The sequence below is a fragment of the Anabas testudineus genome, chromosome 2 (assembly GCF_900324465.2).
Source record: "Anabas testudineus chromosome 2, fAnaTes1.2, whole genome shotgun sequence".
Classification (NCBI taxonomy): Eukaryota; Metazoa; Chordata; class Actinopteri; order Anabantiformes; family Anabantidae; genus Anabas; species Anabas testudineus.
In genome coordinates this window covers 21619765-21637236 of record NC_046611.1, presented here as the reverse complement: position 1 = coordinate 21637236, position 17472 = coordinate 21619765, and the positions used below count along the sequence as shown (strand labels likewise).

At 41.7% G+C, this 17472-nt stretch overlaps 1 protein-coding gene across 2 annotated transcripts; it reads right to left on the bottom strand.

The window, feature by feature from the left end:
• Positions 1-10: 10 nt before the first annotated feature.
• On the bottom strand, positions 11-17200 carry LOC113162985 (tyrosine-protein kinase yes). Of its 2 annotated transcripts, XM_026361274.1 has the most exons (12): positions 16650-17200; positions 8784-9088; positions 7057-7156; positions 6431-6529; positions 6174-6277; positions 5758-5907; positions 5021-5176; positions 4381-4560; positions 3609-3685; positions 3210-3363; positions 2287-2418; positions 11-1487 (listed from the first exon to the last, which is right to left on the bottom strand). In XM_026361274.1, the coding sequence occupies exons 2-12, from the start codon at positions 9073-9075 to the stop codon at positions 1279-1281; spliced, it is 1653 nt and encodes a 550-aa protein (XP_026217059.1). In that variant the 5' UTR covers positions 9076-9088; positions 16650-17200; the 3' UTR covers positions 11-1278. The 2 variants fall into 2 exon arrangements, with proteins under 2 accessions (XP_026217059.1, XP_026217058.1); XM_026361273.1 differs by lacking the exon at positions 16650-17200 and having other exon boundaries at positions 8784-9670.
• Positions 17201-17472: the final 272 nt, after the last annotated feature.

The window sequence follows — 17472 nt, the reverse complement described above, 5'->3', positions numbered from 1 at the left end:
AAACAACGGGTTAAAATCACATTTTTATTGTACAAAAATCCACCCTAACCTCCCAAGCACAGTATGCATTGTCCATTTAATTAATAATAATAATACAAAAAGAGGGGTTGATAGTTTCCAAAGCCCTTTTTACAAGCTTGTCAGTTATTCTAATATAATACTTTCCCTGATGAGTCCAGACAGGAGCAAAATGAGGAGATTACTGTAAAAAAGACAACAACAAACAAACAAACAAAAAAAAAAAACATATTGCTGTACAAATAGACTTGAAGAGCATCACTGGATAAGAGGATTGTCCCAATGCTCTTCTCTTCAGCAGTCATCTTTTAGAGGATACAACTGTAGTTTCCAACTTCATTTGCGTTCTTCTTCTTTTCTTTTCTTTTTTTTTTTTTTTTTTTTACATGTTTTCACTTTCAAGAGCAAAAGACGTTTTGCAGCCCGTCAGGTCCTCCTGCATGCTCGGCTGGCTGTATTTTTCTGCCAAGTCAGCTCAGTGACACATTGTACAGACAGTTTAATGTCTTTGCAGTGATCACAGTGGGATTATAAAAGCTGGACAATGAGGGACAGGCAGATTTGTGAAGTTGTTATGAAACAGTAAAATTGGTAAATGAAGCTATAAAGCCATGTTAATATGATATGAATAAATCCTTAAAGAAATGAAGCACAAAAAGAAAAAGAAAAATGTAAATATCAAAAAGGAACACGATAGTTTTAGACATCTTCTAGTCTCCTATCTGACACAAACAAATAAATTGCACTGTATCTGGCAATGTGTAAATAAAGTTAAGCTGTATAGGATTTAGTTAGTTAATCACTGTCACGATGATTGTGACCCTCTCCCCCACAAGCTTATATTGATCAGTAAAATATATTATATTTGTCAATAATAGTTTAGTGTATAACTTACTAATCTACCACGAAGACTGCAATCTGGAGGGACGTGTAAAGAGAGATGAAAGCCTGCAACTCTCATTAATGTTTTTGTCTTGTGAGGAATTATCAGAGCTGCTGTGTTCATGAGCTGTGTATTCACACGGCTGTAATAAGGTGACCACAGTCGGCCGTTCTGTACACACAATCCAACATTCACACTGGTAAGACTTGGGTAGTACCGTGATGAACAGATGCTTGCAGACACTGGAACAGAGCAAAATAACAAAAAGAGAACAGGGAGAGCAAATAGTGGTTTGTGTGACTGGACACCTCAGTTTGCGTTTTAATGTTTTATACACTCAGGACATTCAGCTCTCGTCTCGGCTCTCTGTCTTTAGGCTATAGGTTCTCTCCAGGCTGATACTGTGGCTCTGTGGCTGTGAAATAGTCTTCCAGGAAAGACTGGAGGTACTCAAAAGTGGGCCTCTCGTCCGGCTCCTTCTTCCAGCAGAGCTTCATCATCTCATGCAGGGACTCGGGGCACCCCTGGGGGCAGGGCATACGGTAGCCTCGCTCCACCTGCTCCAGCACCTCCCGGTTGACCATGCCTGAAGAGGGGACGACAGAAGGAAACTCCAAGTATGTTTTCCATAGTACTCGACTAAAATCATCAACAGGAAGTGGCTAGGATCTTATACCTAACTGTTTGCAATAAACCCCAATGACTAATGATAACTTGTAATTATTTATCTCACCATTATTCTTCCAATGTATCAGTTAGGTTTGGAAAACAGTGCAAAAAAAACTATGACACACAAGTTGTTGGAGAACAAGGCAGCTTATTAGAATTAAAGATTTTCCATGACAAACAAATCAAAGCCTATACTGTGTAGTGTGGAATCAACCTTCTTATCTAACCCTCAACAATAAATAAATAAATGAGTATGTTTCACAAAATGTGCTGTCAGGGGACTGATCTATGAATCATTTCAGCACTTTTTTCCAAGTAGAGAAAGGAAGTGGAGCTTTGTGAAGGTGGCACTGGACTCTGCAGGCGCTGCTCCCCAGGGCAGAATCAGTCTGACAGATTGTCATAAACAAGACTTGTGTTCAATCTCCTGATCAGTCCTCACCAGATGGTCTCATCTAATCTCAAATGCATGTGTGTCAGGGTATCAGTGTTTGTGTGTAGATGTCAGTGTTCCCCCTGCAGTGGCATAAACAACCAGCACAGACAATGTCAGACAGCTTCACTTCATCCTCTGACAGCTTGACGCCTACTGACAGACTGAAAGCTGATAACTCTGGCTGTGACTCACCGCCCTCTGATGTCACAACAGCACATTTTATTCACATCTTCTGCGTGTATGAGTGTGTGTGTGTGTGTGTGTCGACACTCTTACTTACCTGGGTAGGGCACTCTGCCTTTGGTGACGAGCTCGGTGAGTAAGATGCCGAAGGACCAGACGTCTGACTTGATGGTGAAGCGGCCGTACAGCGCAGCCTCTGGGGCCGTCCATTTAATAGGGAATTTGGCTCCTGTGTTTGGCGGAGAGGAGAGGAAACAGGTCAGATGATCCCACTAGAGGGCATATGTGTTCTTTCTTTTTTTAAACCACAGAGGCAACAGTGACCCACAACCACTGTACATCATTAAAACCAGTCAGCGTTTGGGGGATTCTGGTTTATTCAGACTAGACAATATAGTTCATAGAAAAGTCTTATTATCTCAAGGAATTAAAGTGAAACTACTGTTTGTTGCTTTTAAATAAATAGCACATAAATAATGGGCAGAGGCTTTGCTACAACCTTTTCCAGTATGAGCCGTAGCTCTAGGTGGCCATGTTAGTTAATTTTTGCAAACTTTAGGTAGATATTGGCATCTAACTGACATTAGAGGTGTGTTCAGTTTACAAAAGGGCTGAACAGCTGCACACACAAAGGTAAAATAAAGCTCCACTGTAGTTGGTTAGAGACAGAAATCTCAAAATGTGAGCACATAAAACCAAAATCATCAACAAACCTAGATACCAGTGGCAGTAAGTACGAAAACTTGGGGGAAATTGGGCGAACCAGCCCTTTAAAGGAGCAGACATGTCAGTGAGATGGATTCTCCCAGCATGTGAAAAGCACAACTAATGAGAGGAAACGGGAGCATCTGGTTTCCACCATTATTGTAATACACCATGATACGAGACAACGGGGAGTCGTCCTAGCTGTGCGGCCACTGCTCTATCCGTTTCTACCCAGACACCTCATTCACCTGACTGTGACTCAGACTGTGTGTGTGTGTGTGTGTGTGTGTATTCATGTGACGTGTTTGTACCAACCTTGCCTGGCTGTGTACTCGTTGTCCTCTATCAACCTGGCCAGGCCAAAGTCTGCAATCTTGCACACCAGGTTATCGCCCACAAGAATATTGGCAGCACGCAGGTCCCTGTGGATGTAGTTCATCCTCTCGATGAAAGCCATGCCATCAGCAATCTAAAAACAAAAGGCGCGCTTTAGTAAATAATTTTTAGCTTCTCAACCTCTGAACATCAAGCTCTCTGTCAGACTTAAAAAGCAAAGTGTGCCAAATCTGGGATAGGAAGACATGTTTACCTGAGGCTGTCACTTTTTTTTTATCTGAAGCTTAAAATAGAGCTCTAAACTTAACCGATGATTCACTGACACACATTCTACTCTTGTGATAGAACAAACTGCAGGTATGTTGTGGTTTGTCTCACCTTTGCAGCCATGTCCACCAACAAGACAAGGTTCAAGAATTTGCCTTCACCTTCTTTGAGGAAGTCAAGCAAGCTTCCTATAAAACCATAAAAGTGAGAAGTCAGAAAAATGCACTGTAGGATTAACTGATGTTACTGTGTGTGAGCTGCATACTGATTTATTTTCATAATAATGATTTATCTCGTAATAGTAATTCTTACTTAGAGTCTATTAGAGGTATTGTTCTGCACTAAGAGTAGAGGAACTGTGCTACAGGAGTTGCTCTGTGAAACACAATAAATCAAGAGGCTGCAGGCAGTTAAACATGCATGCATACAGAAAGAGGCATATGTCACAGAGTGAACATTTACACACACATATAAATCTAAATGCTCCATAAAACAGCTAAAAAGAAACCCACTGCAGCTGAAGCTATGAAAGCCTCCCACAAAACTGCTGCAGCTTTCAATTACCGACCCAGTATCAGGCTTCTGGGAACCACAAGGAACTTGTACAGCATTTTAATTTCATGTGCATAAAATGCACGTTTCCTTCAGTAGATATGACATCACTGCTGTGCCCCAAAAACCAAGAATGCATGATCTGTGTGTCTGAAAAGTCCATGTTCAGGCTTGATTTTTCTTTGACAGCAGATCTTGTCAGTGTTGTGTAACAGGAAACCGAGTCTCTCTTTTCTAGACCTGCGGCGACTTTGGAATTCAGTTCTCATCAACTATGTCAGGTAGCAGCGTTTTTCATAGGCTTTCAATATGTTTCAAGTGTGTCACATACCTTTGGACATGTACTCTGTGACGATGTAGATGGGTTCCTCAGATACCACTGCATAGAGAGGCACCAGTTTGTCGTGCCTGAGTTTCTTCATGATCTGAGCCTCTTGGAGGAAGGCCTCAGGTGACATGGTTCCCGGCTTCAGCGTCTTTATAGCCACTTTAGTGGTGCCATTCCAAGTGCCTGCAGAGACAAAGATAGGCAGAGAAAAGCCCACAGGCCGCAGCAGTAATCAGTGTTGTTAATGAGCTGGGAGCAAGACAAAAACATTAATTAGGTCTTGTAATTGCTCAGACATGTGCTGTCATGCATGCACTCCCTATAAAAACATTTCTGGGATGAGCGGATATGATAGTGCAGTTTGAAAGGGAGCAAATAAAATTTGTCTGGAGCTGTCCTCCTGAGTGAGAAGATCTCTAGAGATAAAGAGGATACAACAAACAAAGGAAGCAACTGCAGGAAGTGGATAATTCCCCAGACTGCACTAAAATAGACACAATAAATATAGGCTGTTTAGTTCATGTGGATGATGCCTACATGAATCTGGACTGTATTTCACCATCCAATACCATCTCAATGAATAATAAATCCATGTTGCCACATGGCACATTTGTAGATGTGTTTCTGCCTGTCTTGCTCTTACCCATCCAAACCTCTCCAAAGCAGCCCTGGCCCAGTTTGAGCTCCAGTCGAAGGGACTCCCGGGGAATCTCCCAGGCATCTTTAGCGAGACCCTGGGTCTGAGGCTTGACAGTGGGGCAAACTGTGGTCAGCCTGTGACACAGCCCATCAGTATGCTCTGTAATAAAGCGAGGCACAGACGTCAAAACACCACATGCAGGGCCGCAAACACACCAATGTTTTTTTCTGTGAGACTGGATAGGATCTCTGCAAGCTACATCCTGTAAGTGTGGACATCTTTTTAGAGCTGACTTGGATTTGCCAGTCTGTTTCATGCATCAATCCATTTCATTTGAAGCGGATGAATTTAGACACTCTTACACTAACGGTGATGAAATATAAATGAGATGAAGTGGTTTTTAAACACACCGAGACTCTCTCTAGAGTCAGACTGAAATGAAGTAGGATCACGGAGATTTAACCTCAGCCCTACTCAAGATGAAGACGATGTGTGAGGCTTAAAATCATAAATGCATCACCAATTGTTATTAAAATTAAAGGCTATTCATCCCCCTCGGTAGCACATGGGGGGGGGGGGGGGGGGTGGACTGCAGGCAGCGCAGCGTGGTGGCACTGAGCGGCAGGTGTGAGTGAGTTTAATTCTCAGGATAAAAATCTCTAGGTGAGAGGACTGTGATGAATAATAAATGAAAGAAGACAAGAGAAGAGAGTGAGCAGGACGCTTTGCACACCACATACCTGTATAGTGTTTGACAAGCTTCTGTAATGTGTCAAACTGCACTCGCGTAGTGATGTAGTATCCCCCGCTGTCAAGCTTGCGAATCTTGTAGTGTTTCACATTGTCTCCTTTGGCTTCATCCCAGTCACGTATGGAGAGAGAATAAGCACCTGGAGGGGACGAGGGAAATGTTGATCCACCTGAGCGTAAGGTATGTATGTCAACGACTGTGGGTGCTCAGACGGAGTCTCCTTCTCCGTTGCTGTAGCTCACTGTTTACACTGGTGACTGCACCGTTTTAAGCGCTGTGATTGAATGTTTCACACCCTAGTGCTCACTGGGAGTTTTCATGCTCATACAAGTCTTGTACACTCCAGAAAAATAACAACTTCTAGCTGCACCTGCACAACTCTATTCATGAAGAAGGGACCATCACCTTTAGTGGTTTCACTTTCTCGCACCAGGAAAGTTCCTTGATTGTTCCCCGTGTTCAGCAGCAGCCTCTCAGCATCTTTGCGTCCCATTTTACCAAAATACCACCTAGAAAAAGAAAATGGGGATTCAAAACCGGGAACACATTAACATCGTGTAATGAAGACATTGATACAGGATTGTGTGCTTTGATGTAAGACGCTTTGGATGTGGTCATGCTAGTGTTGCCACAGATGGAATAACGCAACAACAATGTCTTACTCTTCAGCCTGGATGGAGTCAGCAGGGGCCACGTAATTGCTCGGGATGTAGCCTTTCTTCCCTGTGTTGATGGAGTGAGCCTCCCACCAGTCTCCTTCTCTACAGGAGAAAAGAAACAAACAACTTGCTCATTCAAGGGTCAAACAACTGTTACTCATATATCATGGGATCATTAATACTGTGTTTGAGGGAGGTTACTGATTAATCATTTACAGGTCAGTCTCTACAAAATTATCCACTCTTCATAGACCACTGTGGCTCATGGAAAGGCTTTAAAGGTAACTGTCAATACGTTCTTTTGTGTCATCCCACGTTCAGTTTTCCCTGTATTCGTTCTGCTGAGACCTCCTACGTTGATAAAAAAAAATATTAAACCTTCCTTTTAAAAGACCTAATGCCGCTATCATAATGGGACTGAATGAAGCTAATCTGTTTTACATTACAATGTTATAACCTCAGGCAACATCTTTGCCAGTGCACAGTAATTTAACTCATTCATGAAGCCAAACACACTGAACCGGTGCAGCTGAGCATTACTGTCTGTAAGGAAGGCCTCTCGTATCCACTGAACTACTTGTCAGGGAACATTTTAAATAAATTGCCCATACATTGAGAGAGAAACTTACGTATTGTTAATGATCTGGAAGCGATCGCCCTTTTTAAACGTAAGGTCATCTGATGTTCTGGCTTCATAGTCATACAAGGCCACAAAGAACGTAACACCACCTAAACAAAACAAATGTAAACAGAGACACGGATGAATAATGTGCACACAATATCAGACAATGATTCAGGTACTGGACCACATCAGGAAACAACCGCAGGCTTGTTTGTGCGTATGACTGATTAAAGGCAAATTCAAAGAGATAAATCTGTCTCACCGAGGTCTGACTGCTCATACTGTATTGATTTCCTTTGGCTTGTAATTTTATAATGCGAGTACTTCCTCTGCATGGAAATAGGACTATAACTGGACTCTGGACACAAAGTAAAGGATAGTAATTATATAAAACCAATTTCTAATAGGAAGTCCTATGAGACACTGAAGCATTACGAAAACAAAACATGAGCTCGAGCTAAAGATTACAAGACATATTTCAATCAATTACAAAGTGAATCAACCATATTTCTGTCCTATTTCCTTTCCGCCTATTGTGCAGCCGCTCTCTCTGACAGATGACATTCATATACCCACCGCCGCTGACAACAATGCTGTCAACACTGATCCCATTATCTCCTGCTGAAAGCGAACACCGTGGCAGTGCCACCTTCACCCCCTCTGGTAGTAGATAATCCAACAGGAGGATTACAACCTAAATCCCACCTAAACAGGAGGTTTAGGTCTCTTTGCTCTCAGGATCGCTCTAAGCTGCTCAGACATGTTTAGAGCGATCTGCTGATAGCAGGACCTGTGTTAACAAGGAAAGTCTAACAAGGAAAAAGCTGGTTAAAATAACTATGTGGAATTAGCCGTGACATAACATGTTGGGTTTGCATAGTGACCAAGTTAAGGTCAAAGTTAAAGTTTAGTTAAAGGTGGAGTAATATTTACTATAGTGCAAACCACTGATACTTAACATTACTGTTAAATAACATCAGAACATGATGTTTACATGAGTGTAGGAGGTAGAAAGTACATTTTCTACTTTCCAGACAACCAGTGTTTTTCGCTCATTTAACAATGACATTCAAATGAAATTTAGGCTCAAGATACTTGCTTTACTTATGCAACACATGTATTTGTCAAATTAACAGGCACTGGACCAATCTGTCAATTTGTAATTGCACCGCTGAGTATTTCTGTGTACTGCATTACCATCAATCAGCAAAACTGACAATACTCTGATTAAAAAAAAAAGGAAAAAGGGTCTGAGAGCTCAGGCACATCAGCGCTTAAAAAAGGCTAAATGCTAACATCAGCATGCCATGACAATAATAAACTAAGACCTACTAGACAATAAACACTTAGATGGATTTGCTAAATGAATAAATTTGATCGATTTATTAAGTTAAAGTACCACAAAGTTTTTGCAATTTAGCCTGAGAATCACATCACTGTGTACCAATCCATTCAATAATTGTCGACATGCTGCATTTATTACACACATTTCAACTTCTTTGGGGTATTAGATTAATATCAGGGGATCACTAAAGTCAGTTAGACTCAGCTGTAATGATAATGTTTTAATGATCCCCTTAGAAAAATTGTCAGCTGCCAGAGCGTACATATTAGTCTTGTCCAAGGATACCTTGACAAGTAGCCAGGAGGAACCAGGAATTGAACCACTAACCCTGGGGTTAGTCTTTAGAACTAAAATGAAATGCTTGTTTAGTTCTCATAATAGCATCATACCTGAAACAACACCAGAGAACGAGTTGGACACAGGACCAGAGAAAGCGGACGACGTCCCACCAAAGGGAGTCATGGCAGATGAGGAGCCACCAAACGGCGTGAACGTGTGGTTGAAATTTGCAGCCACGGAACCAGACGAGTGAACTTGATTCTGCTGCAGCTGGGTGGGATCAGGCCCGTAGTGGCCCACGTGTGGTGTGGTGGCGGTGGTGCTGGGGTCTGATGCTAGGGAATTGTCTGGTTGACACTTCATCATAGGACCCTTGTCCTCTTTGCTCTTGATACAGCCCATCGTCTTGCCCTGCCTGGACAGACACAACACAAAGCTGCAATGTAATGTCTGCTGACTGAAAAATACAGCATCCAATCGCTCGTCTTTTTGATACATAAATAAAGTGAAGGGTCAAGGGAGGTGCAGGATTAACAACTCTGGGCACTGGAACATTATGTTATGAAATGAAAATTTAATAACCTTGCAATGTGAATCATTTTGTTGTTATTGCATCTGCTAAGACTATAAGCCTTGTGGTAACTGGGACATATGGGTAAACATCAAATCTGCTTCAAAATCACATAGGAATCCAACGTGGAAGGGTAAACAGGATATTTTAATCTGTACTGCTGTGATATACATTTTGTTGTATATCAGTCACTCAATATTAAGACACAACAGCAGTTTACATACTATGCAAAGCATCAAATTCAAACAAGTCTCTGTGTGTCCCTTAGTGTATGAATGGATTAGTAAATCGGCCTACTTGGCACAGTCCCAGGGGTCTCTGTATGAAGTGAAATGTATTATTTCTTCATTGGAAATCAAATCTAGACTAACTAAAACACAAAATGGACAAAAAACAAAGACAAATGAAATTTGAAAAAAGATGAAAAACAACTACAAAGCAAAAGGACTATAAAGAAAAAAAATGACAATGAAGTGAATGAAGAGATTGAAAACAACAAGGAGATGAAAAGTAACTGCAAAAAGAGGCGCAAAATCTTTTTTCTGTTGTTGTTTTTGTTTATCTGAGATGTCTGGTTGGCCAGTAAAATTTTAATTTGGACCACAGATGACAGCAGACACATTATTTCCCTTTGTTTCAGCCAGAAAGGCTGTGGCCCTTTTACACATCTGTGCCCAGGGTCCCGCTGCCTCGTAATCCATTCATGCTTCACCCTGACATTAGAAGATTTGAAACATTGGTGTGTCTCCATCTGCATGGTTGTCATTCCTCTTTCTAACACAATTTGCCTGGAGTCGCACTGAAACATTCTTTTGTGAGGTGAAGGAGCAGAAAATGTGGAGACAATCAGACATGCTCATAAAGAAGTCTGAGCTCGGGGAGATCAGACCAGTTTCATTCGCCAAGAACAACGGCTGCTTGAGGAGACAAACTCAATGTTGGTTAATTGGGACTGAAACATTACAAGGCAGTAAAACAATAGAGGACTGACGTGAAATCAAGGCTTTTATTCTGAGAAGAAAAGACGTGGGGTATGAAAGCAGACTAAACAAGCCTGGTACTACTGAGCAGCATTGTGACACAGCTGGTGACAGGAGTGACAAGGGCGGCAGTTCGCAGAATTACCGTCAATCATGCAACAGTAATACATCTTTCACTGATTTCGGAACACCAGACTTGATGTTCAGTGGTGGGAGGGAGTTTTCCTCATCGGAAAAGGAGGTGCGTAATCGAGAGTTCATTGAGTTCTCCAGCTGCCAAGGAAATCAACAAAATGGGGACAAGCCGCAGAAACCTTCCAAAGATTCAGAACACTTTGCTCAAATAATCTGTACAACTGGTTAAATTGCAGGTTGCAGCACTGGTCGTTCTCTCCAAAACAGTTTTACGAGTAGTGAATCACTGGAGATGAGCCAAAATAAAACACATTTCTTCTATAGCTTCACAGATACTTAAAAAAACCCCTCTCACATCTAGAGCCAATATGTTCAGAAGGCTGGCATGGAAAACAGACGTTGGGTTTCAGAGCCAACGTTTCCTTTAGCGTAGAGATAAACCCAGTGGAAGGTAGAGGACTTCAGTCAGCAGCTTGGTCAACTACGGTGGGCTAGTATTTCATCATCAGATGGACAAGAATCTGGCTCACTGGGTCAGCACTGAACTTACCACTCTACAAAACGCTGGACAGAGTCCCAGAGATATTTGCACTTTAAACCGATGATATTTTTCCTTTCCAAAAATGAGACATCAGCAGTTTCATGAAAATGACATCACTAAAAAGGAAATATATTGGGTATGAGTCACCATCTTTACTGATTACTGAGCCACAATAGCATTCTACAGCCATATGGGATTAAATGTGTATTATCAAGAACATATCTGTACTTTTATTAATTTTATCACATATAAAGTAGCACAGCAAAACATCTTTCATAACTTCACTGAACACTTATAAAACATACAGAGTGAATGTGGAAAAAGTAATGGTAAAACTGTTTTAATAGCTGGTTGAACCACCTTTGGCAGCAATAACATCAGGCTGTGGATTAAAGCTTCACAACATACATCAGGAATTTTTGGACCATTCTTCCTCACAGAGCCTCTGCAGCTCAGACATATTCTTAAGACATCTGGTGTAAACAGCTCTGTTGAGGTCATTCCACAGAATTTCTGATGGGTTCAGGTCTGGGGTTTAAAGCGGCCACTTCAAAAGGCAGATTTGTTTTTCTGAAGCAATTCTGCAGTAGATTGACTTTAATCTTTAGGGTCATAGTCCTGCTGAATCACCCAGCTTCTACAGCTTGCAACTAGTTCATTTGTAACACCATGATAAACTTGAGCATTTTCCCCTCCATGATGATAAGCGGTCCCGGTCCAGAGGCAGCAAAGTAGCACTAAATCATCATGTACCCGCCACCATAATTTACTGTGGGGATGATGTTTTCATGTTGGTTCACTGTACCCTTTGCAGAAAACCAGGAAATTGCAAATAGGTCACTTTTTCTTTCCACTGTATGTCTCATGATTGAAAAGACAATTACTATCAGTGGTTATGTGAACAACCACAGTATACAAAGAGAAAAAACATACAGCAGGTTGGTTGTGAGGGGGCAACAAGGCAAATAGTGCCCGCTGTACCAGCTTGAACTATTAGAAGTATTATGAGGATGGTGGATTTACCTTAAGAGGATAACAACAGAAACCAAAAAAGAAGAGTGACCACCAGGGCCTAGAGCTAAAACACTGCTGACCCCTGACTCAGCCTGCACGTGGCCTGTAGTGACCTTCGATATTTGCCACATCCACATAAAAAGCCCTAACAGCAAGCAGACTTTCAAAGCTGAAGGAGATGGCTTTGCCCAGAGTCTCTGAGTCACAGCAGAGCAATCCCTCTAACGCTAGAGCCATCAAATAATGACAGCAGATCAAATCGCAACACAAAAGTGAGAATGAATCCAAACCTGAAATGTGTGAGAAAGAAAGCAACAGAAATAATGTGGTCTGGGTGGCATTTAAAGCAATAAATGGCAAGTCATAATGAAAAAACATCTGCAGTGGGTCTAAAATGTCAACATGTCTCATTGACTTTTACATCCAAGTCTATTAAGATCAACCAGAAGAATGAAACCACAAGGAAAATCTGCTTTGCTGCTATTAATAGGAATGTATTCTAATTGCTGACAACATCCCATCTACTGCCCCCAGGAAGGCGACATGACCTACAACAGCACGTTGCATGCAAACACGAGAGGACTCCCAGTTGCTCCAGTTAGAGCCATAAAGATACAATGAGAGGAAGGTGAAAAGTTTAAAATGAGGAAGTTTACATGGTATCATACACACACGTACTGTATATATACATAAGCCCCTTTTTGTATCTGATTGGAAAGACGCAGTATTATTGTCTTAGTGCTGCAGAGATTTAAAAAAATGAGGACGAAGTAAGCTAGACTTTTCATTCAGCTTTAATCAAAGCATTATGATTTGGCACAGACTGTTGGAAATGATTCACTGGAGGCAAGAATGTCTCTTTCTTCCGCCAACTTGACTCTCTAAATCTAAATCTTCAAAACAAAAATGTGTATCCTCTGTACTAGTTAGTGTAAGACTTACTGCGTGCAGACACAAGCTTTGTCTTCTGGGTGAACAAATAGAAAAACTTAAAGTACAAAAAAACCTTCAAATAAATAACTCACTGTTTATTTCTCTACTGCAAATGGTATTTTTATTTTGTACAAATATTTTAATCTTTCTGTAGTTTTGTGTTTGTTTAACATTCCTCTTCCAGCAAGATCAGATTATCTTGTAGGCAACAAGAGCTGGGCCCATGCTTCCTGACACCTGGAAGAAACATGATTGGTAGGTAGAAGGAGGAAAGCAAACACAGAGCTTCTCACGAATACTTTACAATGATTGTTTGGAATCTGCAAGCAACAACAACTTGGACAGTTTTTTTTTTTGCTTTCAAATGAATACCAGAGAGTTTGGACTAAGGCTGCACCAAGTAATTCATTCATTTTCTCAATTAACTGATTGTTTTATCGACAAAATGCCAGAAAACAGCGAATAGCGCCTCCCTGAATTTGAAAGTGTTGCAGATCTACTATCCTAAAATAAGCAGATATTTTTCAGCACAGCCAAAACAGGCGAAACAAGAACTAAATGTATTTGCTAATGTCTGAACAGGCTCCAGATGTTCCCCTGAGAGACCCAACCCTCCAAGGACTATCGGGGTTTCTCTTCTTCCTGCTTGTTTGAACACATGTACTTTAAAGGATTATTTTAGAAGGATCCTCTCATGCTTTACAAGCTTTAGCGCCTTTGCTTAACTTTCATTTGTTGGCTTCATTTATGCCACATACAGTAAGTCTGATTTCAGCCAAACCTGCCGTCTTCTTATCAATGAACTGTCTATGTGTTCCTTCCTCCACAGCCACCGCAGTGTGAGAACTCCACACGGGTTAATAAAACGCTGATAAGACAGAAGAGAGTTGAGTTTTTTCATCCTTGCACTCGGCGATAACATGAATAGGGGAGATGTTTGGGCGCTTGTGGTCATGGTTCAGAATTTTAAAGACAGCTGCAGAGACACAGTTTAGATGAGTCAGCGGAAAGTGCAGATTTATTTGAAGAAAGTGTTATCTGCATTTACAGTCAGCAGCAATTAGGATCATATTTATCAGGACTAAACCAAAGAAAATCACTGTTACAACTATCTGAAACATGAAGATTTCTTTTCTTGGGCTTTCTTAGTTTTTGAGCTGGGGGAGAAGTAGGGAGATGGTGAAAGTAAAGAAGCTTCATCCTCTGGAAACCATGAATTTCTCACTAAACAGTGGACCAACAAACTTACAGACGAGCAGTGCCATCCCCACAGTCATGTGACCTAAAAGTCACTTATTTAAGCTTCTCATATGTGACTGACTGCAGAATTTTATCATTTAAACCTTTAAACTAAAATTTCAGAGTTTATGATGTTCATTGATAAAATCTAATGGTTAAAGGATGTGATAGTGATGTGATTCCAGAAAGGTCGTTTCATCTGAATAGTTCAAGTTGCTCCTTTAGGATACTGGACCGTAAAGCACATTTTACAAAATTCATTTCTCAGACTGTAAATGAACTAGATCAACAATTTAAAAAATTTGTTTTGACCTCTTTAGGATCTCACAGCATCAGACAGCCTCCCCTCCCCCGTGGGTTAAATGATCTAGACTCGAATGAAGTTGACATTTGGCTGGCTAGGAGTCAGACGGCTGAGCTGGGGGATATCATGATGGTGGAGTTCCTCCGTCCATCAGCCAGCGCTCTGAGTGAAACCTCGCCCGGCCGTCTCGTTGGACAGCTGTTAGGGGCTGACGCTGCGGCTGGTCTCTCGAGCTTCACTGGCCTTCAGATCTGCAACAGATGCTGCCTGCCACCATCCACCACATTCCTCTGATGCCAAAGTATTAAAACTAGGTCTGGAGAAATGTCATGTTGAGAAAGTAAATCTCATGATAAACCAAAAAAAAAATTGTTTACTCAAGTACTGTAATTTGGTTCAATTTTGAAGAACTGTGTGTTTTTCCATTTTGTATTACTTTTACTCCACTACATTTATTTTAACATTAGTTCCTAGTTACTTGTGCAGGATTAGATTGTGATAAAAATTATTATACATTAATGCTGACGTTGGATTAGCCTCCTGTCAATTTTAATCTACTTTAAGTAAAATTTAGCGACTCTACTGCTGTTATTTTAAAGCCGAAGTTCCACATCTTTTTTATGTCTTGGATATTCAAGTTAACGTGACACAGTCATGTGTAAAATATCTCCTTGCAAAACCTAACTCAACAGCTTTTGGATATGTTGATGTTGGATATTGTGCTGCCACACATTTTGTAGAGTAACAAGTCTCATGGGGATACCTGAATACGGAAGCCAGGGGATGAGTGTTAGCTATTTTGGGAATCTGTGTCTACGATCATCCAATTGTCAGCACATAACTGGGCTGAATGTTTGAAGTGGCAGCCTCTGACAGAGGAACTATAAAACCCATGCGATAGCCTGCAGTCTTCTCTGGCGACTGAATTACACTGATAACAGGGTCATCTTGAAACACCTTGTTTTTCAGTTTCACTCGTATGTACAGACAGAGCTCACATAATGTGGACACTGACTTCCTCTGATGTTGGAGAGACGTGTGTGTACGTGTGAGTGTGCGTCTGCTCACAAAGATGAAAAAAACATTCATAAAACACTTAAATCTTCACAATAAATCTTCCTGAAGCAGCTTTACACAAACAGTACAGCACACAACACTAAAGAGAGAAGAGCTCTCTCTCCTCCAGGACAGAGAGACCTGAGGTTTCGGTTTAGGTAATAGCCTTTATGTTACCAAGGACGGGAGATTACAAGATACTTGAGCCGTGTTTTATAAATGGCTTATTTTATTAGTAACACTTATTACCGGCATTCCCCTTTAACTTCAGCTTCACCTGCCCTTATATGGATTCAAACCAGCAATGATTCAGCCACAGTTGTGCAGAAGTGCCGAGCTGTTCAGGATGACAGGCAGTGAGTTTACTTGGAGGAGGATTGCGCAGGTAAAGTCTCTGCTCTCCAAGTGGATATGGAAAAGCAGACAGTACAAGAATAATCAAGTCAGCAGCAGGAAGTGGGGGAAACACAGCCACTCTGATTCAGCTGTTTAATGGGCACACTTGAATTCACAGAGCACAAACTGGCAGCATCGCCACAAAGGGCCTTGAACGACCTCCTCCTACAGCCTGACAGTGACCTCGCTTCACTATAACCTGAATCAGACACAGTTGATGAAATGATGAGGTGGCACTGGAGCCTCCTGTGTCGAGGTGACACTGAAATGAAAATGGACTTTTGACGGAAACAGCTGACGCAGGTCAAAACAGATAAGAAATGAGCAAAAATAATAACAATGATAAAAGATAATGACATAAAATGATTCCTTTAACAGTTTAGTTTTGATCATTAAATGATAAGTTCTGTTAATGAGTAAACCATCTAATATAAAGTATTAACGTGATAAAATCAGTGCTTCCTGTATCTGTGATATAATGCTCATGTCCTACTTTGAGTATTTCTCTGCAGTTCGACGTGGTTACATTTATTTCCACTGGGACTTTAATCATATGCTGCATGTTCCCTGATATTTTATAGACATATAAATTATTACTACATGGTTTTTGCTCCTAGTGGGAACAAAAAGCAGCATAAACTACAGCCTACATGCAGGTATATGTTTCTCCTACAATGAGCCTGCTTCATTCCTTTGTTGATGACAGGTCAGGCAGGCGAGCAGCTGCTGCTGCTGCTGCTGCTGCGTTTCGGCCCCTTCTCTGATGAAGCAGCTCCCACAAAGACCCTCTTTCATTTGGTCGCTTACCTTCACAGATCCGCTTCCTTCTTGTTTTTGTTTTTGTTTTTTTTTTTTTGTCCCCCACCTTCCCCTTGAATCCGATCCTGGAGGATCCGAGTTATTCCGACTGGGATCGAGCCGCCTTCATCCTCACTTCATCCATCCGGCAGAGCCGCTGAGGTTTAGTGCTGAAGTTCAACGAGAGCAGCTCAAGTGTGACAGGGTGGCACGGAGGAGACGGCTCGGAGAGGGTGTATCCAGCTGCAGCATGGCACTGCTTCACAAAAAGAAAAGTGAGAGCATCCCAGCCTTTTTCCAGCCCCTACTTCCTACTAGTAAACTTACATCAAACCCCTACACAACAACATGGCCGACCCTGTGTGCAGCAGGACTGGAGCCACACAGCTGGAGATCCAGGGAGAGATCCGTCCTGCGCAGCTGAGCCGAGCGCAGCAGAGAGACGGTCCCCGGAGGAGACCCGGCTGAACGAGGGGATACCGGCGAGATGATGAGAAGGAGAAGAGCGGGAGAAGAGCGGAGCCGCGGCTGGAGGACGGGTTGTGGCTACAAAAAAAAAACAAAAAAAAAGAAAAGAGCAGGATCCAAAGCGTTTTCTGAGCCCGAATGCACGATCCTGAATCTCTACCGCCCTCTGCTGGCTGACTCACCGATGGTGCAGCTCTGAGAAATGTGTTTTATCACTGTCTGATGCTGTCAGAGCTGCAGGAAGCACTCGGATCATTGGCTTGAAGCAAAAAACACACAAAAAGTGCTGCATTGATTATACTACTACATTAGTACAAATATGTAGTACAGGCCCATCATATTGTGATGGTTTTATGTATGATGG

Bases quoted from the DNA above. Each gene is read 5' to 3' on its own strand.
- LOC113162985 (XM_026361273.1), bottom strand. From the start codon at position 9,171: ATGTATCAAAAAGACGAGCGATTGGATGCTGTATTTTTCAGTCAGCAG. The intron at 7,157-8,783 runs GTATGATGCTAT...TGTTTTGTTTAG, and splicing joins GTTCTCTGGTGTTGTTTCAG to GTGGTGTTACGTTCTTTGTG. The intron at 4,561-5,020 runs GTAAGAGCAAGA...TTGTCTCTGCAG, and splicing joins CTTTGGAGAGGTTTGGATGG to GCACTTGGAATGGCACCACT.